The 22,545-nt window shown below is 45.6% G+C and overlaps 1 protein-coding gene across 1 annotated transcript; it reads right to left on the minus strand.

Moving 5' to 3' along the window:
- Nucleotides 1-6,838: 6,838 nt before the first annotated feature.
- Nucleotides 6,839-22,380, minus strand: LOC124025027 (probable methyltransferase-like protein 25). Its single transcript, XM_046338728.1, is given in 14 exon segments — nt 6,839-8,127; nt 9,829-9,900; nt 10,320-10,394; nt 11,302-11,395; nt 12,353-12,426; nt 13,259-13,288; nt 16,190-16,287; nt 19,922-20,069; nt 20,372-20,546; nt 20,548-20,653; nt 20,807-21,035; nt 21,413-21,525; nt 21,770-21,940; nt 22,093-22,380. Coding segments are annotated over 14 exon segments (1,725 nt in total). The 5' UTR covers nt 22,325-22,380; the 3' UTR covers nt 6,839-8,019.
- Nucleotides 22,381-22,545: the final 165 nt, after the last annotated feature.

Below are 22,545 nucleotides of genomic sequence, written 5' to 3' on the forward strand. Positions count from 1 at the left end.
CCAAATACATGTGTGACCTGCTTGTAGCGTCATACCCAAGAAGACTCAAGGCTGTAATCGCTGCTAAAGGTGCTTCAACAAAGTAAAGGGACTGAATACTTACTGTATGTAAATGTCATTATGGGGTATTGTGTGTAAATTGATGGAGGAGGAAGAAAAACAATTTCATCCATTTTAGAACAAGGCTGTAACGTAACAAAATGTGGAGAATGTGAAGGGGTCTGAATACTTTCAGAATGCCCTGTACATGTCCTTATATCAGTCATCTGTCAAGAAGAGGGTGTCTTGTCCTGCTCCTGAAATCTCCTTCTGCATTCATCCCAGTCATCAGCAACAGAGCACTGAGGCAGGTGCATCCCGTCATCAATGTGTGCGCAATTACAATGGTAATTTAATATGGTCAATTTAAAAACAGATGTTATATAACATAAACATACTGTTGACACGTAGGCTATGGTGGAATGGAATGTTTTGCCTTGTGTGGTAGGTGTCATAACCAGCCATAAAATAATGCAATATATGTCACAACTGATCTAAATATATGTGTCATGACAGTGTTATGATCATGTTATAACAAGTTATGTCAGCTGTTATGACATATTATCATACGGTTATAATGTGTTATGACGCTGGGTGTCATGTAACATTTTACCAAGTTTGGTGATGACTCCTCATACTGTTGTCAGCAACATATTTCATTCATCTGATGTTGATTCTCAGTTCAGGCTTAGGTCTGTATCTAATGATGTCTGACATTGACGATATTAGTCAATGGCTGATGTTCAAATAGCAGAGATAGCTTCTGAGTGTAGTGTAACCTTTTCAATGATCTTCAGTTGAATAATTCAATACAGCTTTATGAACAGATGAGAGCACTGGCCAGATCAAAACTACAGTCCTAAAGCTACTGCACACTCAGAAACCCCTCCTTCTCCCCACTCCCTATGGGGCAACAGAATCATCCTCCGAGAAGGTAGCTGACTGTAACACATGCCGTCTAGTCAGTCATTCAATCATTCAATCATATTACATTTCTATTAGCCAGGTCTTTTGGTAAGCATTGCCACAACACTGTAAAAACTTAGTGAAGGATACTGAGGTTGGACAATAGCAAAACAAAGTTGCATCCTGGCTCCACTCCACAGCAGGTGGCTCCACTGCAGGAACCACAAACAGATTTTTCAAATGAAGGAGTCGACAGGTCTTTGTGTCTGGTGTTTTGCCAAGCAGTGACTGAAATGGAAACATATTTCTCAAACAGTGGCGTGTGAATGGTTGATGACACGAGGTGGTGACAGAGATCATTGGCTCATGCATTCGTCTCCTCCCTATTGTTCCCTCCTCTGATGTTTGCTCTTGATCCCATCTTACAGAGGAAAAGTCAGCCGGAGATGGGAGTCTTGACTGTTTTCCATCCACTCTCTATTTTTGTCCCTCAGTAGTCCTCAGTGCATCCTTCGCCATATCCTGAACCTTTTCCCTCTTTCCCATTACATGTGAAGTCAGGAAATTGTACCAATTGCCGATTGCGGTATGGCTCTCACTGAGACATTTCTCTTTTATGGAGGCTGTTTCCTGTGTGTGTGTGTGTGTGTGTGTGTGTGTGTGTGTGTGTGTGTGTGTGTGTGTGTGTGTGTGTGTGTGTGTGTGTGTGTGTGTGTGTGTGTGTGTGTGTGTGTGTGTGTGTGTGTGTGTGTGTGTGTGTGTGTGCGATACTGTACAGTCCATGTTGCGTGTGAGCTGGTGGCAGGACAGGTCAACAGAACATGACAACCATCACAAGACAACCCAGAGAGCCTTGCAACGTTGATGTCATAAATCGGCCACATTCACATCTTGAACTACTCCAGCAACGGTCGCCGGGGTAAGCTGGTTTGGCCACTGGTATGGAGTGTCAACGCGGTGCACAGAGCAGGACCTCAACACTGCACAGACATACCACAGGCCTTCGGTTCTCCATCCTCATCTGTTTCGGAGGTAAAAATAAAGCCCTGGGATTTGAAGATGCAGACAGAGTCGGAACGCAGTTCCGATGACAGAGCTATGAGGACAGAGACAAATTAGAGTGTTGATGGCAACATAGAGGAAATGACCCTGGTCTTTCAGGACAATAGTGAACGCTCAGCTCACTCTGTCCTGCTCTGAGGAAAACAAGTGTTCTCATCTTCTCATGTTCACTTGGGATATCTTTCTCAACTCAGACTCCTCCAAGACAGGAGCTTGTGTTTCCACTGATTTCATCTGGTGTTGAAGTCTTACTGGGGGGGTGGTGAAGTCTTACTGGGGGTGATGAAGTCTTACTGGGGGTGGTGAAGTCTTACTGGGGGTGATGAAGTCTTACTGGGGGTGGTGAAGTCTTACTGGGGGTGGTGAAGTCTTACTGGGGGTGATGAAGTCTTACTGGGGGATGTTGAAGTCTTACTGGGGGTGTTGAAGTCTTATTGGGGGTGTTGAAGTCTTACTGGGGGGTGGTGAAGTCTTACTGGGGGTGATGAAGTCTTACTGGGTTGTTGAAGTCTTACTGGGGGTGGTGAAGTCTTACTGGGAGTGTTAAAGTCTTACTGGGGGATGTTGAAGTCTTACTGGGGGTGGTGAAGTCTTACTGGGGGTGGTGAAGTCTTACTGGGTTGTTGAAGTCTTACTGGGGGTGGTGAAGTCTTACTGGGAGTGTTAAAGTCTTACTGGGGGATGTTGAAGTCTTACTGGGGGTGTTGAAGTCTTATTGGGGGGTGTTGAAGTCTTACTGGGGGGTGGTGAAGTCTTACTGGGGGTGATGAAGTCTTACTGGGTTGTTGAAGTCTTACTGGGGGTGGTGAAGTCTTACTGGGAGTGTTAAAGTCTTACTGGGGGATGTTGAAGTCTTACTGGGGGTGGTGAAGTCTTACTGGGGGTGGTGAAGTCTTACTGGGTTGTTGAAGTCTTACTGGGGGTGGTGAAGTCTTACTGGGAGTGTTAAAGTCTTACTGGGGGATGTTGAAGTCTTACTGGGGGTGTTGAAGTCTTATTGGGGGTGTTGAAGTCTTACTGGGGGGTGTTGAAGTCTTATTGGGGGTGTTGAAGTCTTATTGGGGGCTTGAAGTCTTACTGGGGGTGTTGAAGTCTTATTGGGGGTGTTGAAGTCTTATTGGGGGGTGTTGAAATCTTACTGTGGGGTGTTGAAGTGTTACTGGGGGTGTTGAAGTCTTATTGGGGGGTGTTGAAATCTTACTGTGGGGTGTTGAAGTCTTACTGGGGGATGTTGAAGTCTTACTGTGGGGTGTTTAAGTCTTACTGCAGGGTGTTGAAATCTTATTGAGGGTGTTGAAGTCTTACTGGGGGTGTTGAAGTCTTACTGGGGGGGTGTTGAAGTCTTACTGCAGGGTGTTGAAGTCTTACTGAGGAGGTTGAAGTCTTACTGGGGAGGTTGAATTCTTACTGGGGGTGTTGAAGTCTTACTGGGGTGGGGTGAAGTCTTTACTGGGGGTTGTTGAAATCTTACTGGGGGTGTTGAAGTCTTACTGGGGGGTGTTGAAGTCTTCCTGGGGGTGTTGAAGTCTTACTGGGAGGTTGAAGTCTTACTGGGGAGGTTGAATTCTTACTGGGGGTGTTGAAGTCTTACTGGGGGGTGAAGTCTTTACTGGGGGTTGTTGAAGTCTTACTGGGGAGGTTGAAGTCTTACTGGGGGTGTTGAAGTCTTACTGGGGAGGTTGAAGTCTTACTGGGGAGGTTGAAGTCTTACTGGGGAGGTTGAAGTCTTACTGGGGGGTGTTGAAGTCTTACTGGGGGGGTGTTGAAGTCTTACTGGGGGGGTGTTGAAGTCTTACTGGGGGGGGTGTTAAAGTCTTACCGGGGGGGTGTTGAAGTCTTACTGGGGATGTTGAATAAAAGAAGCCAGCTATGAGCTCCCCTCATTTAATCACTTTAGCTGCAGTTATTCCTTCCTGCTGTAAAAAACACATACTGTAGGCTAGTTATAATGGACCACAGTAATCCTGCAATGATTGTTGCTTACTGGGTACTGTCCTTGTTCCTTTGCTTCAAGTGTATGTGTACATTCCACTATCCTGATTCATGGCTGTACTGAAGAGCACCAGCCTTCAAAAGGAAAGATGGAAAGCGGGAGTGATTTATGAAAAGATGGAAACGACAGAGGACTGAAAGGGGTCGAGGGTGCCTCTTGCCCCCTGTTCTGTTCAGTCGTTCCGCTGCTCCCCCTGGTTAGGACCTGGCTGATGGGGTTTCCAGACCTCCCTATCAGGGGCGACAGGTGGGGGAGGGTAAACTGTTCAATCCCAATCTGAGAATCCTGGCCCCCCTAACCAGCCCCTACATATTGTTCCCTCAAATTCAATACAATCCAACTCCATTGTCCCCAAATATGTTTTAGTATGCAGTCATTAGTGTAGAGGTTATACAGAGTAGTTAATATGTACTTAGAGGAAGGCATGGACACAACAGCCTCTCAAAGAAATACACTGAACAAAAATAGAAACGCAACATGTAAAATGTTGGTCCCATGTTTCATGAGCTGAAGAACAATTATCCCAGAAATGTTCCCAATGCACAAAAAGGTTATTTCTCTCAAATGTTGTGCACACATTGGTTTACATCCCTGTTAGTAACCATTTCTCATTTGCCAAGATAATCCATCCACCTGACAGGTGTGGCATATCAAGAAGCTGATTATAAAGCATGATCATTACACAGGTGCACCTTGTGCTAGGTACAATAAAAGGCCACTCTAAAATGTGCAGTTTTGCCACAGATATCTCAAGTTTTGAGGGAGTGCGCAATTGGCATTCTGACTGCAGAAATGTCCACAAGAGCTGTTGCCAAATAATTGAATGTTCCTTTGCTCTACTATAAATTGCCTCCAACGTTGTTTGAGAGAATTTGGCATTACATCCAGGACCTCCACATCCAGCTTCTTCACCTGCAGGATCGTCTGAGGGAGGGGTGCTGAGGAGTATTTGTCTGTCTGTAATAACGTCCTTTTGTGGGGCTCCACAGATACTTCGAACTCTCGCAAAGTGGGAGATGCTGTCAAGAAACATTGGCATGTTTTATCATCAGACCCAGCTTTGCCAGCAGAATTTAAGAACCCACCACTTATAGTATATAGGAGAGGTAGCAATTTACGCAACAAGTTGGTCCATGCCAACTGCCAGCCACAAACGAAAATGAGCCAGGCTCTTTTACGCCCTCTTCTGAATGGTAGCTATAAATGCAGAGGCTGCGCACAGTGCAACAATATAATGAACTGTGAATACTTCTGCCACCCACATATGCAAAACGGTTCCAAATAAATGACATTTTGACGTGCTTCTCCACCCATGTTATCTACACGATTAAATGTCAATGTGGGTCGCATTATATAGGAAAAACCTCTCATTCTCTCAAACAGAGAATTATTGAACGTAAAAGTTCAATTGTCACAATACATTTTAATGACCTAAAACATGACATTTCTACCTTTAGGTTTTGTGGCAAAGAGAAAGTCAAGATATCAGACAGGTGATATAGATAATACTCTGAGGAAAAGAGAATATTTTGGGATTTTCACCCTCCAGACATTATTCCCCAAAAGTGTTAATGATACAATGCTCATGCATGTTATGTTTTAAATGTGAACAAGGACTAATGCCTTGTCGTTCACCACTTCAGCCTATTCCTGCACTGTACCCAATAATTTATCAGAACTTACTTGATAGGTCGATGTTGTGGTTTTACAGACGTTTTATGTACACACTTTATTATAATATTTATGTAATGTCCATTGTTATATTTGTGAGGAACACATGTTTATTTTCCTTGACTCCAACCCCATTCGATGCACAGAACAGATCAAATCAAATCAAATGTTAGTGGTCACATACACATGGTTAGCAGATGTTATTGTGTGTGTAGCGAAATGCTTGTGCTTCTAATTCCGACAGTGCAGTAACATCTAACAAGTCATCTAACAATTCCACAACAAATACCTAACACACAAATCTAAGAAAAGGAATGGAATAAGAATATGTAAATATAAATGTATGGATGACCAATGACCGAGTAGTATAGGCTAAGATGCAATAGATATAGAATAAAGTAAATACATACGAGATGAGTAATGCAAGATATGTAAACATTATTAAAGTGGCATTATTATTTATTCAAGTGGCCAAGGATTTCAAGTCTGTATGTAGGCAGCCGCCTCTGTGCTAGTGATGGCTCGTTTAACAGTCTGATGGCCTTGAGATAGAAGCTGTTTTTCAGTCTCTCTGTCCCAGCTTTGATGCAGATGTGCTGACCTTGCCTTCTGGATGGTAGCGGGGTGAACAGGCAGTGGCTCGGGTGCTTGTTGTCCTTGATAATCTTTTTAGCCTTCCTGTGACATCGGGTGCTAGATGTGGGTGGAGCAATGTCTGCATAACGGTGAAAATTAAAAACGCTCACAAAAGCTCCACATCCAGCTTCCTCACCGGTGGGATTGTCTGAGGGGGGGTGGGAGGTTGCTGAGGAGTATTTCTGTCTGTAATAAAAACCTTTTGTGGGGAAAAACATTCTGATTTGCTGGGCCTGGCTCCCACATTCATGTGAAATCCATGGACTAATTTATTTAGTTCAATTAACTGATTTCCTTATATGAACCGTAACTCAGTAAAATCGTTGAAATCTTTGCGTGTTGCATTTGTATATTTGTTCAGTATAAATAAATCAATAAAAGACAGAGGTAAGAGCTGAGAAATGAGGGAGGGAAGGAGAGATGTTTTTTTACAGGTGCTTTAACCATGTGGTTTTAATGTTTGGTCCTCTAAGGCAGGCACTCAGAGCAAGACCAGCCGTGGTGGGAAAAGAGCAGAAACACTACAGGAACTTTTTTATCTTCTAAAAATGATTTATTAACACAATATGGTATAGTACAGCCCATAGCACAGCATGACTGGCAGAAACCAGAGGAGGCAAAAGTAGAGAAAACACTAAACAATGATCCCATTCCCACATGTGTACGTGACTGAGTAAGCAGTACATGATCACATTAAACCCTTGAATAAAATAAAACATACAAATGGCAGGAAATGCAGTTTGTCCCATCTCCAAGAACTCTATGATGCCATCCCAGGTGCCTTCACTCCAACAACTCCGTCCCAGGTCCCTTCACTCCGACAACTCCGTCCCAGGTCCCTTCACTTCGACAACTCCGTCCCAGGTGCCTTCACTCTGACAACTCCATCCCAGATGCCTTCACTCCGTCCCAGATGCCTTCACTCCGTCCCAGATGCCTTCACTCCGTCCCAGATGCCTTCACTCCGTCCCAGGTCCCTTCACTCCGTCCCAGATGCCTTCACTCCGTCCCAGATGCCTTCACTCTGTCCCAGGTCCCTTCACTCCGTCCCAGGTCCCTTCACTCCGTCCCAGGTCCCTTCACTCCGTCCCAGGTCCCTTCACTCCGTCCCAGGTCCCTTCACTCCGTCCCAGGTCCCTTCACTCCGTCCCAGATGCCTTCACTCCGTCCCAGATGCCTTCACTCCGTCCCAGGGCCCTTCACTCCATCCCAGGTCCCTTCACTCCGACAACTCCGACCCAGGTGCCTTCACTCTGACAACTCCGACCCAGGTGCCTTCACTCTGACAACTCCGTCCCAGGTGCCTTCACTCTGACAACTCCGTCCCAGGTGCCTTTACTCTGACAACTCCGTCCCAGGTGCCTTCACTCTGACAACTCCGTCCCAGGTGCCTTCACTCTGACAACTCCGTCCCAGGTGCCTTCACTCCGACAACTCCGTCCCAGTTGCCTTCACTCCGACAACTCCGTCCCAGGTGCCTTCACTCCGACAACTCCGTCCCAGGTGCCTTCACTCCGACAACTCCGTCCCAGGTGCCTTCACTCCGACAACTCCGTCCCAGGTGCCTTCACTCCGACAACTCCGTCCCAGGTGCCTTCACTCCGACAACTCCGTCCCAGGTGCCTTCACTCCGACAACTCCGTCCCAGGTGCCTTCACTCTGACAACTCCGTCCCAGGTGCCTTCACTCTGACAACTCCGTCCCAGGTGCCTTCACTCTGACAACTCCGTCCCAGGTGCCTTCACTCCGACAACTCCGTAACAGCGCGGCGACAACAGAGGATCAAAGAGCTGCACCAGAGTGGAGAACGCCACGTCTTCCTGTAACAGACATCAATGACAAGAAGAACAAAAACAGTTTGAAAACAACGTCAAAGAGCCCTCCCCCCAAGACACACCATCACACCGCAGAGTTTGTCTTTGAACCACACCGCGAGGGGCCTCAGATGAGAACTGTTCTCTCTCCTGTAAAATATCTTTGTAACGTTTCCCCCGAGTAGTCACATCTGTGCAAATATTGTGTTAGGTGGACTCTGACAGGCTGGAAGCAGCATGTTTGAATACTGTCTTTATGTTTGAACACAGTCTGGCTTGATACCTTACAGATACTGACCAATTATGGCACCATGTGATTGGTAGGCCTGCACTGAGAGCTATGCTTTTGTACAAAGCTAAATCAACAGTCTGCACTGACCACCACATGCATGCATGCTCACACACAGTGTGTGTCATGATGAGTCTGGACACTTTTGGTTGAATTTGGAAAAAAATCTGCATTCTAATCCATTTATGTGACATATTCCTGTTAGGGAACACTTTTGTACAAGGCATCAACCTTAGATAGCTCATTACGATCACTCAAATCACAGATTACGTCATTAGTTTTGGCCGGGGTACAACGGTGTGAAGTTACACCCCTGGTCTGTAATAAGGGGGACACTTCAAACTCTCCACAGCGCAACTCAACCCTAATGGCATCCTCTCTGATTTCTCCAGACTTAAGTGATCTGTCGTCGGGGAAATTGTAACGAGTCGCAAAGCTCCTTTAATGTTTGGGACAAGCAAATCATCAAGACCTATGGATAAACATACAGCATTTATAGGAGCTGAGTTTAGGGGCCTTAAATGACACGTACCAAGTCATTCAGTAAATAGCTCAACCATTCTAAGGGCCACACCACTGTATCACTATAAAGAGATGGACTGAAGACAACTAATAGTCTACATAACCATGTCATCCAAAATCCCTTCTGAGAAAACATTAATGGAACAGCTAACCAGGTACAGTATTTGGCTGGTCTCAAATCTGTTCGTGCTATATAGCCAATTTCTATGGTAAATGTTGCATATATAGCACAAACAGATCTGGGACCAGGCCTGAACGGTGTAGCAGTGAAAGCCACTAAAACCACACTCCAAGAATCCTTCTCCTTTTTGTCCTATCACATTGTGAATCAATGAACACACCCTATAGCAATTAGCCAGACAATGTGCATTCCAGACCCAGACCTCCTCTGTTTGTAGCTGGGAGGGAGAAACAATAGTTCCCTCCATTGGACTGGCGGCTGAGGTCATGTTTTCACCCACTACTTAGCTATGGGGAACCAGACACGGGTAATTATGGGATAATGAGGAAAAGAGATGTTTGGTGTCGCGCAGCGGCCGTTTGAAGTCATAGGGACCGGACCACTATATCTGGCCTGCGTGTGTCTGTGTGTGTCTGTGTGTGTGTGTGTGTGTGTCTGTGTGTGTGTCTGTGTGTGTTAGTGTGTGTCTGTGTGGGTTAGTGTGTGTTTGTGTTTGTGTGTGTCTGTGTGTGACCACAGGTTGGAGGGATCTGCACAGACCTGTAGGAACTGGACAGGTGAAAGCAAATCCCCAGTAAACATCCACCATTTTAGTCTCACCGATCCCTATTCAGATCAGTGCATATGAAGGAGACAAGTAGAGGCAGCCACATTAGACTAGTGAGATGCATCCTAAGTCCGTTGTGTGCCACTGTGGTTGAGGCTGTTCCTGTACCTGCTCTTTCAGGTAGCAGAGGCGGTCCAGGAGAATCAGACCCTCGATGCAGGGAGCCAAAGTCACCTTCAGCTGGGTAAACACAGGAAGCAGGTCAGTAAACACTAGTTTTAAGTGTACTTCTGTTACGTGTACTTCAACACTATGGGATCCAACGGAATCCAACTAGGCACCGTATCAAAGCAGAGCAGGGCAGGGCTGTTGTAATGTCATTGAAATAGAACCCCTCTGATTTCAAAACTAGGTTTCATTAGCAGCCTGAGGACAGTAAACATATCACTTTTTTTTGCCAGATGATTTACACAGAGTAGAGTTTACACAAGTCATTGAGGGAGTTGTGTAAACGGAAACCAAGTTTAATAAGGCTTAATAATCACTCCAAAATAGAAAGTGCTGGACAAAGAGAACCAATGCTCCTGTGTGAGCCATTCATTCAGAGTGATGATACTTCCTCTAGGTAGTAGTGCTATAGTATCCCAGTTGGGACCTACCATGTTAAAGGCCTCCATCTCAACCATCCTGGGTCGGTATGTGTCGTGGTAACCCTGTATGACACTGTCAGAGAGCTGGTAGAGAGGGAAGGAAGGCGGGAGAGAGGGAAGGAAGGAGGGAGAGAGGGAAGGAAGGAGGGAGAGAGGGAAGGAAGGAGGGAGAGAGGGAAGGAAGGAGGGAGAGAGGGAAGGAAGGAGGGAGAGAGGGAAGGAAGGAGGGAGAGAGGGATGGAAGGAGGGAGAGAGGAAGGAGGGAGAGAGGGAAGGAAGGAGGGAGAGAGGGAAGGAAGGAGGGAGAGAGGGCGGGAGGCAGACAAGAGGTAGTGAAAGAGAGATGGAGGAGTGAGAGATGGGAGAGAGAGGGAGGGAGGGATGAAGAGAAGAATGTGGGAAGTGTTAAGAGACAGAGCAGGGTCATGTGTGGAGGTGATAGGTGAGTAACATGAGAGTGGTAACACACAACCCATTGAACACTTTTAATCCCAGGCTTTACGAGCAACAAATCTCTCATGTATAGAACTCGAGGGAGCCAGTTGAGACATATTCCCTAATCCCTGCACTCGCTGTTTGTTTAACAATGCCGTACCCATGATCACACAGTACTCTAGGTGCATATTACACAACTTGTCCTTTTCTAAAGAGCCCTTTCGATTCCATGTGTCAGTTTCAAAGATGGTTTCGAGCAACCAAAGACGTTCAACTGTACAGAGATTTCAGGTACCATTACAGATAATCGTTACTGTCAGTTCAGTTGTACAGAGCTGTGCTAAAAGCCTGTCCTCTCCACGGGATTTCACATCAAACGCCAAGAATACATTGTTGTGTTTTTAATTTTATTTTTTTACCCCAAATCCATTATGGGTTGCTTTCCTGGTGTCCAAAGCAGCAGTGTGGGATTCCCCCCGAGGATGTGTTGCTCTGAAGAATATTCCCACGTCTGTTCCCAAAACGCCCTAATATTGTGATATCTCCCATCACTGACCTTTGACTCATCCAGCTCCAGCCTCCGGAGGGCTCTCCAGACGTAGTCCACGAACGAGGTGGCCTTGGAGTAAACGTTCCCCACACGCTTCTCGCTGCCAACGACACACACGTGAAGACAGCTCTTTCAACCCCCAAATCACCATCGCAGAAATTAGCCTACCAGTGTATATTAAGTCATAGGCATCCGATTCTCCTCTTCCCTCTCTTATTTCTCCTCCCTTGCTACGCTACGCTACAACACCCTGGCAACCAAAGTGAAACAGTCATCACACATGCAATAGTAGAGAGGTGGTCAGGTCCATTAATGGGATCCTGATTTCACTCAGCGAGGGACCCAGTGTCATGTAGGCTACAGGGATAGACATGTCAGTGAGAGGTGTGAGGTTGTCATCGTGTGTGTGTGTGTGTGTGTGTGTGTGTGTGTGTGTGTGTGTGTGTGGTGTGTGTGGTTGTCTTTGTGTGTGTGTGTGTGTGTGTGTGTGTGTGTGTGTGTGTGTGTGTGTGTGTGTGTGTGTGTGTGTGTGTGTGTGTGTGTGTGTGTGTGTGTGTGTGTGTGTGTGTGTGTGTGTGTGTGTAATACAGAGGGTACCTCCTCTGTCTCTATGGGGCTGAGAAGACCAACTGTAGATTTCTCTGTTCTGTTTTCACCAGGATCAATCATTCCTCTTCACTTGTTCTACTTTACCCAGCAGCAGTCAACAACCCATTCAGGAAGTCTGACGATCTTACGTTGTGGGCTGCTCCTTACAACGTTCAAAATGACTATTCACCATAACTTCAGCTAGAGGGGTAGAGAATAGTCTTGTTGTATCTTCACATCAGAAGTCTGTGTTTTTTCTATCCTCGCTGAATGAATTTGAGAAAGTGGAGATTCTTACAAAGTGGCCACAAACCATAAACTGAGGGCCAGTAAAAACCCACTAGAGTAAAAGCTAGCAGGTTTTGTCAACGGTGCTGCAGACCCCCAAGACAGGGGCACCTGGACTCTCTCAGTAGTCTGGCATAGCCTTCTGCTCTGGATGTCCCCTAACCAGGGAGACCAAACGTACCTTTTAAAGGAGCTGTAGTGATCCCTGAGAATCACATGGAGGACGGCCCTATAGAAGAGTGACTCCATCTGAATCTGTGGAGACAGAAAATAATCAAAGATCCCATGTTGTCTTCGCTTACAAAAAAATTAAATTTTCTTGAGATATTCATTCATTCTCTGCCAGTGATTAGGGTGTGTATTAAAACCCATTGGAGGAAACGTTTTTATGACAATGCTCAATGCTTATACCAAACTCAACATATGATCTGAGTGCAATCAGACTGGTTGTTGGACGCAAGCTGCCGTTTAAGCACGCAATCCCATCCCTTAGTGATTACATTAATATTCCCCAAAAATATTTATGAATGGTCCGGGCGGTATCGGGTAACGGGTTTGACCCCGTACACTAACTTCCCTAGTGGCAGCCTATTCCATATAAAGTGCACTACTTTTGACCAGAGCCCTATGGGCCCTGGTCAAAAGTAGTGCACTATATAGGGAATAGGCTGCCACTTGGGACGCAACCCTAAGGTCGGCGGCTCAAATATCTATAGTATTGTAAGTCTCAATCAGGCCTTATTGTATGTGAAAGACCCTGGAGAAGTATGGGAACAGTGTGCTCTAAGGCATCCGTATCCACTTGCTCTGGAACGCAGAAAATGAAAACAGGATCTGTCGCGTCTGGGAAACGCACGTGGCCAGTTGCTGGAAGCAATCATTCAATTGATCAGCTTTGATTATCTTTGATGAGCACAAATTTGTAGCAACCAAAAAACTCATTGAACTGTGATTGCATGATGTCATTCTCACACAGACAACTCATTGAACTGTGATTGCATGATGTCATTCTCACACAGACAACTCATTGAACTGTAGTTTGGCCAAATGTGTCCAACGTATTGATATACATGAATATAGTACTTACCCCTTGGCCCTTGGCAACTCTCTCCAAAGCCTGAACAAGAGAAAATAAAGTGAAATGTTATTAAGTATTCAGTATTTATTAGGACCCCATGAATGGACTCTCCCTGGGGTCACAATAGAGTTAAAAACGTTACGTTGCTCTTACAACATGTGGTACTCAAAAGGTAGAAGATATCAGGTAGTTAGTCTTACGACAATAACAGATTGAGGACCAACTGTACAGCATTGAACAGTTGTGGGCACTAAAACGTCAATACTGTGGCACAACCTAACCTTATAGTGCCCTCAACTATACTGTCTAGTTGACAGATGGTGCGTTAAAGCGAATGCATTGCTGACATGAAATATATACTGAACAAAAATATAAAATGCAACATGCAACAATTTCAAAGATTTTACTGAGTTACAGTTCATATATAAGGAAATCAATTCAAATAAATAAATTAGGCCCTAATCTATGGATTTCACATGACTGGGAATACAGACATGCATCTGTTGGTTACAGATACCTTCAAAACAAAGTAGGGCTTTGGATTACAAAACCAGTCAGTATGTGGTGTGACCATTTGCCTCATACAGCGCGACACATCTCCTTCACATAGAGTTGATCAGGCTGTTAATTGTGGCCTGTGGAATGTTGTCCCACTCCTCTTCAATGGATGTGCGAAGTTGCTGGATTTTGGCGGGAACAGGAACACGCTGTCGTACACATCAATCCAGAGCATCCCAAACATGCTCAATGGGTGACATATCTGGTGAGTATGCAGGCCAGAACTGGGAAATTGTCAGCTTCCAGGAATTGTGTACAGATCCTTGCGACACACATTATCATGCTGAAACATGAGGTGATGGTGGCGGATGAATGGTACACCAATGGGCCTCAGGATCTCATCATGATATCTCTGTGTATTCAAATTGCCATTGATAAAATGAAATTGTGTTTGTTGCCCATAGCTTATGCCTGCCCTTACCATAACCCCACTGCCACCATGGGGCACTCTGTTCACAATGTTGACATTAGCAAACCCATTAGCTCACATATGCAACGCCATACATGTGGTCTGCAGTTGTGAGGCCGGTTGGACGTACTGTCAAATTCTCTAGAACGACGTTGGAGGCGGATTATGGTAGAGAAATTAACGTTAAATTCTCTGGCAACAGCTCTGGTGGACATTCCTGCAGTCAGCATGCCAATTGCACGCTCCCTCAACTTCAGACATCAGTGGCATTGTGTTGTGTGACAAAACTGCAGATATTAGAGTGGCCTTTTATTGTCCTCAGCACAAGGTGCACCTGTGTAATGATCATGCTGTTTAATAAGATTCTTGATATGTCACACCTGTCAGGTGGATGGATTATCTTGGCAAAGGAGAAATGGTCACTAACAGGGATGTAAACAAAAGTATGTACAAAATCTGAGATATTTCAGCTCATGAAACATGGGACCAACACATTACATGTTGCCTTTATATTTCTGTTCAGTGGTTATTAAAAAAAAAAAAATAAAGGGAACACTTAAACAACACAATGTAACTCTAAGTCAATCACACTTCTGTGACATCAAACTGTCCATTTAGGAAGCAACACTGATTGACAATAAATTGCACATGCTGTTGTGCAAATGGAATAGACAACAGGTGGAAATTATAGGCAATTAGCAAGACACCCCCAATAAAGGAGTGGTTCTGCAGGTGGTGACCACAGACCAACTTCTCAGTTCCTATGCTTCCTGGCTGATGTTTTGGTCACTTTCGAATGCTGGCGGTGCTTTCACTCTAGTGGTAGCATGAGTCGGAGTCTACAACCCACACAAGTGGCTCAGGTAGTGCAGCTCATCCAGGATGGTACATCAATGCAAGCTGTGGCAAGAAGGTTTGCTGTGTCTGTCAGCGTAGTGTCCAGAGCATGGAGGGGCTACCAGGAGACAGGCCAGTGCATCAGGAGACGTGGAGGAGGCCGTAGGAGGGCAACAACCCAGCAGCAGGACCACTACCTCCGCCCTTGTGCAAGGAGGAGCAGGAGGAGCACTGCCAGAGCCCTGCAAAATTAACTCCAGCAGGCCACAAATGTGCATGTGTCTGCGCAAACAGTCAGAAACAGACTCCATGAGGGTGGTATGAGGGCCCGACGTCCACAGGTGGGGGTTGTGCTTACAGCCCAACACCGTGCAGGACGTTTGGCATTTGCCAGAGAACACCAAGATTGGCAAAATCGCCACTGGCGCCCTGTGCTCTTCACAGATGAAAGCAGCTTCACACTGAGCACATGTGACAGACGTGACAGAGATCCTCAGACCCCTTGTGAGACCATATGCTGGTGCGGTTGGCCCTGGTTTCCTCCTAATGCAAGACGATGCTAGACCTAATGTGGCTGGAGTGTGTCAGCAGTTCCTGCAAGAGGAAGGCATTGATGCTATGGACTGGCCCGCCCGTTCCCCAGACCTGAATCCAATTGAGCACATCTGGGACATCATGTCTCGCACCACAGACTGTCCAGGAGTTGGTGGATGCTTTAGTCCAGGTCTTGGAGGAGATCCCTCAGGAGACCACCTCATCAGGAGCATGCCCAGGCATTGTAGGGAGGTCATACAGGCACGTGGAGGCCACACACTACTGAGCCTCATTTTGACTTGTTTTAAGGACATTACATCAAAGTTGGATTAGTCTGTAGTGTGGTTTTCCACTTTAATTTTGAGTGTGACTCCAAATCCAGACTTCCATGGGTTGATACATTTGATTTCCATTGAAGATTTTTGTGTGATTTTGTTGTCAGCACATTCAACTATGTAAAGAAAAAAGTATTTAATAAGAATATTTCATTAATTCAGATCTAGGATGTGTTAGTTTAGTGTTCCCTTTATTTTTTTGAGCAGTATATATATATGAAATGACAGTTGGCTAAATATCTGTCACCTAAGGTGAGTCAGGCTCACCAGACACGCTGACATCCTGGCATTTCTGCCACAGAACCAGGACTGCTCCCTCAGGTAGCCACTCAGGGGGAAACCACACACACTGCTGCTTGGACACTCTGAAACAAACAAACAAACAAACACACACACTTTAACACCAGCTGTGTCAGAACTGCCCCGTGTATTTAACACTATAGGAAAGTGTGACTATGGTAGTTGACAGGCCACCAACAAAAGTCCAAAGGGAGAGAGAATGAAGTGAAACATTAATGCTATTCAGAGCCTTCCCAAACTAGCTTTGAAGATTCAAACTCGAAAAACCCGAGAGCGCGGGTGTCGCTAACCCCTTAGCCACATTGCTCTTTGACTCCACTCCTGTTGAACACATGGTAGTGGTATTAGCAGAGGCAGTCCTGGTCAGAGTCAATTGGAGCAGACAGGCTTTGCTAGAGTTTGAAGGCTAGCTTACAGTATACGTTGTGGAGTGTTTACATTTTGCTAGCACGCTAGCCTTATCTCAGCCACACTGAACTGACCACATCTCGAGGGCCAAGCCCTGCTCGCCCCCTTCCCTGGGCACGCACGCACGCACACACACACACGCACGCACGCACGCACGCACGCACACACACACACACACACACACACACACACACACACACACACACATGGTGCAGTGCTCCAGTGGCTTCACACACACACACGTTTCTAATATTGTAGCGTGCGACGAGGCATCTGTTAGTTCCCAACTGTCAGGAAGAAGGAGACAGTGGCTCTAGGGCTCTGCGGCACGCTTACTTCACGCCCTTCTAAGGACTGGTCCAAGGCCAGTTTATGTTAAGGGAAGCTGACTTCAGATCAGATGATGGGTCTCGCACTCGGCTAAATCCACCAGACTGAATGACTATGACGAATGGTGCAGTCCAGTGGCTCTCGTTCCATACGACACAATTGAATGGATGTTTCCTATACGACTTAGCTAAGGACCTCCACACTTCTATAGTCTTGAGCTCATTTAGTGGTTTGGGTTCCCATCTTTTAGGGTGAGGAAGTACACTGCAGGGTTTGGCCCGCATCCCAGAATTCTTTGGAAGGTCGGGACAGCGAGAGAGAGAGGAAGAAGGAGCGAGAAGCATTCAAGGACGTCTGGCACAATTCAAGTGTTTTCAATCAAAACGCTGTGATGTCATTACTGGCGGACCCAACAGAGTGGCGAGTCACAGGTCAGGGGTTGCAGTGTTAAGAGGGACAGCGTGATAGGAAGCAGCTCACCACGCCACAGTGCCGAATCACTGTTAAAAGCACACAGCGGTTGTCATCACACACAGAGAGGATTCCAGGTTTCATACCTCATAAAGTGGGGAGCAGTGAATCAGCAAACATACCCAGGAGCAACTGGAGCTAACATTCTAACCCATCACAGCTGAAGCTAAATGTATATCTAGCTATGACAGGGAGAAAAGAACCACATGATATTGAGTCTTCTAGGTTAAAGAGGAATGTAGACTTAAGCAATAAGGCCCGAGGGGTGTGGTATAGTGGCCAATATAGCCCACGGCTATAGTAGTAGATAGTGTTTTCTTACGCCCACGGCGCAATGCCGAGTGCTAGCCCTATCCGGGACACAGCCATTATCCGTGGTATATTTTCTATAAATCCCTAAACACCCGAGGTGCCTTATTGCTATTCTGTTAAAAACTGGTTAACAACGTCTTTAATTAGAGCAGTAGTGTTTTCTAAAATAAATGTTTTGTCATACCCGTGGTATATGGTCTACTATATACCACGGTCTTTATTTCAGTGTTTTCCAATCAGCATTCAGTGTTTTCTAACTATATACCCAGTTTATAAGTAGATAGTGTTTTCTATACTAATAGCCCTATGGGTCTTTATATTCTGTGTAGAGTAGATAGTGTTGTAGATAGTGTTTTCTATACTATATAGCCCTATGGGTCTTTATAAAGTAGATAGTGTTTTCTATACTATATAGCCCTATGGGTCTTTATATTCTGTGTAGAGTAGATAGTGTTTTCTATACTATATAGCCCTATGGGTCTTTATATTCTGTGTAGAGTAGATAGTGTTTTCTATACTATATAGCCCTATGGGTCTTTATATTCTGTGTAGAGTAGATAGTGTTTTCTATACTATATAGCCCTATGGGTCTTTATATTCTGTGTAGAGTAGATAGTGTTTTCTATACTATATAGCCCTATGGGTCTTTATATTCTGTGTAGAGTAGATAGTGTTTTCTATACTATATAGCCCTATGGGTCTTTATATTCTGTGTAGAGTAGATAGTGTTTTCTATACTATATAGCCCTATGGGTCTTTTATATTAGATAGCCCTATGGGTCTTTTAGTGTATTGTACATTTAGAATGATGACTTAATGATGGGTCTTTTTTCTGTGTAGGTAGATGGATTAAGTGTCTTTGATTGGAATATAAATATAGCCCATGGGCTTTATATTCTGTAGTATAGAAGTGTCAGAATACATGCTGGATAAATCATATCCAATTCAACACCTGAACATTAGCAGGTCAAAGATATCACATTTGCAATCCTCTAAACTGTTATCCTGAGAGTAGATAAATCCATTCAATGATTCTAACAGTCTCTTCTTAGCTAAGCCCTATGGGTCTTTATATCTAGAGATAGCGCAAGTTGGCTGTGTACCCAACTCATCAAACCACATCAGTGTTTATGCTACTTCATATTTGGCTTGTGAGAGAATGATGCTTCCCTTGGGCTGGTGAGAGTGACAAAGTAGACACTGCATGGTGACAGAATTATGATTAGCATAAAAACTGGGGGATGTCTGTGGACAGGTTGCAGGTCTCCTAGTGGGGGACAGGGGGCAGTTGCAGTCTGTAGTCCTAAGTAAGAGTTTGGCTCTGCTTGAGATTTCCACAATGGAAACCATATGTTCTCTAAGGGGCGGAGGAGGGTGGGTCTGTTTGCTGGTGTCTGTGTCTCCCTGCCTGCATTAGCGTCAAAGATATCACATTTGCAATTCGCGTGTCTCTTCTTAGCTAACCGAATCTAGTGTGCGTTGTGTGTGTGTGTGATTTCCACAATGGAAACCATATGTTCTCTAAGGGCGGAGGAGGGTGGGTCTGTTTGCTGGTGTCTGTGTCTCCCTGCCTGCGCGCGTGCGTGCGTGTGTGTGTGTGTGGATGTATTGCATACTGTGTGTAGCTAATGAATGAATGAAATCGAGGCCTTTCTCTTGGGGAAACACACTAAAGCCTCTCTGTACACCAGGTTGGTAATTAGATGGTAAGTCCACTGTCCCTGCCTCCTTTCTCTGTCCCTCTGACTGATCTGAACCGACTTGATAGGGGAGAGACACAGTCATTCTAACCTACAGTATCTAGTCCATTCCCACTGGAGGAACTTTGGGAATGATCTATGCTCCTCAAAGAGCAAAGGGGTTTAAGTCAAGTCATGAAGTCCAGGGTTCCCAAACTATTTTGCTTCGTGACCCACCAATTGAGGTGTCATTTGAGTTGCGACCCACAATAAGGGTTGAGTGGTGGAAAACATACACTGACCAAAGAATAAGTAAAACATATTAATAATAACCTATTCTTCTAAACACACTCACACACTCTCACACACACTCTCACACACTCTCACACACTCTCTCACACACTCTCACACACACTCTCTCACACACTCTCACACACTCTCACACACATTCACACTCACTGTATGCCAACCTTTACTATCCCCCTGGCCATGTAATTACCTTGTCTGGTGGGATCAAACTCCTCAGAGAGAAGGTGGTAGCAGCAGCCAACGCTGCAGACGGAGAGGAGCTCCCGTTTGGCCACAAACATGCGCAGGGTGCTGGGCGCCAGGTCTCCACACGTGTGCAGACCAACCATGACCGCATCCTGTGTTTGGAAAACAGGGAGAGAGCGGCCTCAGCACTGAAACAGGCCTACATTAGCAATGTGATGCAGAGCTGGAATGAGTAATCATACAATTATATTATAGGCACATTGACACAAGCACACATTTGAAAGAAAATGTCTACTTGAATGTGTTTGTACTATGGTGTGAATATGAATATGAATCTTAGAGACTTAAGCTATCTAAATGAATGAATTGCCACACAACCGCAGTTGGTGACATTTGCATTCAAAAGACCATGGTTTTGCCATTGTCTTATTGGTCGACAGTGAGTGTTACCTACCTCTAACTCCCCAATAATTTCCTTGAGCTCCGTCTCCGCGGTAACGTAGGAGGTCAGAGGTGAGTACAGCATGCCGCTGCCCATGCCACCACTGTTAACCCAGCTCCTGGCCTTCCTCTCCAGGTTCTCCCTCTTCCTCCTCTCCCTCTCCTCCAGGCTCAACTCACTGGGGGAACCCGGGGGAGGTGGGCTCCACCATGCCCACACACAGGGCACTGAGAAAAGGATCCTCTGGAGCTGAGGCTGGGTCACTTTGGTCCGACTCTGGAAGGGAATTGTCCTCTAACAAAATGGCGGAGGTAAGTGATGTCATTGCATCTTCCTCATTCCGATCTGTTAACCCTGTTGTGTTGGTCTGTGCCTCCCCATCTCTTCTCCCCTTCCCCTTCTCTGCATCCCCACTCGTCTTAACCATATCCCCTCTCGCTCTCTCACCGGGTGCAATATCCTCCAAGTCCTCCTGGCCTGAGGGGGGCATCACTGTCGGAGTTCTATTGGCTTTGCTGTGCCTCTGGTAGGCCCGGGAGTACTTCTTGAGCTTCCTGTTCCTCTCCTGGGCGCCGTGCGTGTTGACGCTGGACGAGTCGATGCCGTACACCTGGAGGCCGTACTGCAGCGACAGGAAGGAGCACAGGTAACCTTTCCCCGAGCCCACATCAATCACCTGGGAGACAAAGATTTATTGTGATGGGTCAGAAAATAATGTAGTCCCGTCGATGTCGTTCAAGCACTACTCATAGGGTGTGCAGGCTTTCGTTCTAGCCCACCACTGTTTAATTCATCAACTAATCATCACGCCCTTGATAAGTTGAGTCGGGTGTGTAAGGCCGGAAGAAAAGCCTGCAGGTACACCTTGTAGGTACGCAGGCGCAGGATTGAAGAACACTGTTGTGGTCAGGGCCAGGGCACACGGTAGCAAAACATTAACGTTTTAAAAAGAAAACTGAGTTTCTTATCCGACAATATCAGAAGGTACCTCAGTCTGTTTGAGTGTTTTCTTGTTTTGTGCCTGCTAAAATGAGACCCGGTTGTGTCCTTCACCTGTTTGACCCGGCAGCGCTGGGCTAGGCTGTTCACCACCTCTGACATGGCCTGCACCTCGTGGGACTTCTTGGAGTTCATAAACTCATCACTCTCCACCACAGCAGCTGGAACTGTCAATGGACACACATGTGCAATGTCAGTGAATCCTTGCATGGATGGCAGAACTGTACACTATCTGTGCATTGCTATTGAGAGACCTGTGACCAAACCATAGAATTACTAGAATTATATTTCTATATCAGTGACACTAATGACAGTGTGTTACAATGACAGAACCAAGGCCTTAGACTAAAACAAACATTTCCCCTTTAGTTATTCTTAGGATAGGTTAGGATAGTGTCCCTTCTTTTGTACCTTCCTCCAGGGGTTGAGCGTTGTCAGTGTGTCTGAGGGATTGCAGTAGCTCTGTGCGGCCCACACAGACCCCGAGGCCAGGCAGGGAGTGGGCATAGGCAGCCTCCAAGAGCTCAGCTACATCCACCAGGCGCTTACTATCATCACAGAAACCAAAGGTGATCTTCTTGGCTTTTCGAGAGTAAAAAAGAAAATAAACATAAGTTGTCCTTTGTTTATTTTATTCAACATTTTGACTTTGATAAATATTACAACCGTGTAATAACAATTACATATTAAACATTTCATATTTGTCAATGAACCGTCGAAAAAATAACACTTACTGGTACCACTGCCATGATTTAAGTAGTGTTCTGGCGCCCTCTTGTGGTCACCATTCAAAGTGATCTCTGTCAAGACCTCCACGGGTGGCACAGCCATGAACTGGTCCCATACATCGCAAGTGTAGAAATCCACAGTGTGGGCATTGGCGATGCTCAGTGAAACAGAGAGGAAGAGTTTAACAGCATCTATTTTTTTCTGAATCGCTTCCAGAGAATGAATGGAATATGCCATTGAATAAAAACTCTAACCAAGACCTGTTTACAGCAGGTCCAAGAATGACTCCCCTCTTTACAGTATAATCAGGAATAACTAGTTGCAACTGAACGACGATGATTTACATAGCACGTATGTGGCAGCCATGTTGGGTGTACCGAAGTACATTGAGTTCTACGGACGCTATCCTTACTTACGCACCAACACAAATGACGTCCCTCGTGGTCGATTGCTCGTGG

Source organism: Oncorhynchus gorbuscha, unplaced genomic scaffold (genome assembly GCF_021184085.1).
Source record: "Oncorhynchus gorbuscha isolate QuinsamMale2020 ecotype Even-year unplaced genomic scaffold, OgorEven_v1.0 Un_scaffold_2135, whole genome shotgun sequence".
NCBI classification, from domain to species: Eukaryota; Metazoa; Chordata; class Actinopteri; order Salmoniformes; family Salmonidae; genus Oncorhynchus; species Oncorhynchus gorbuscha.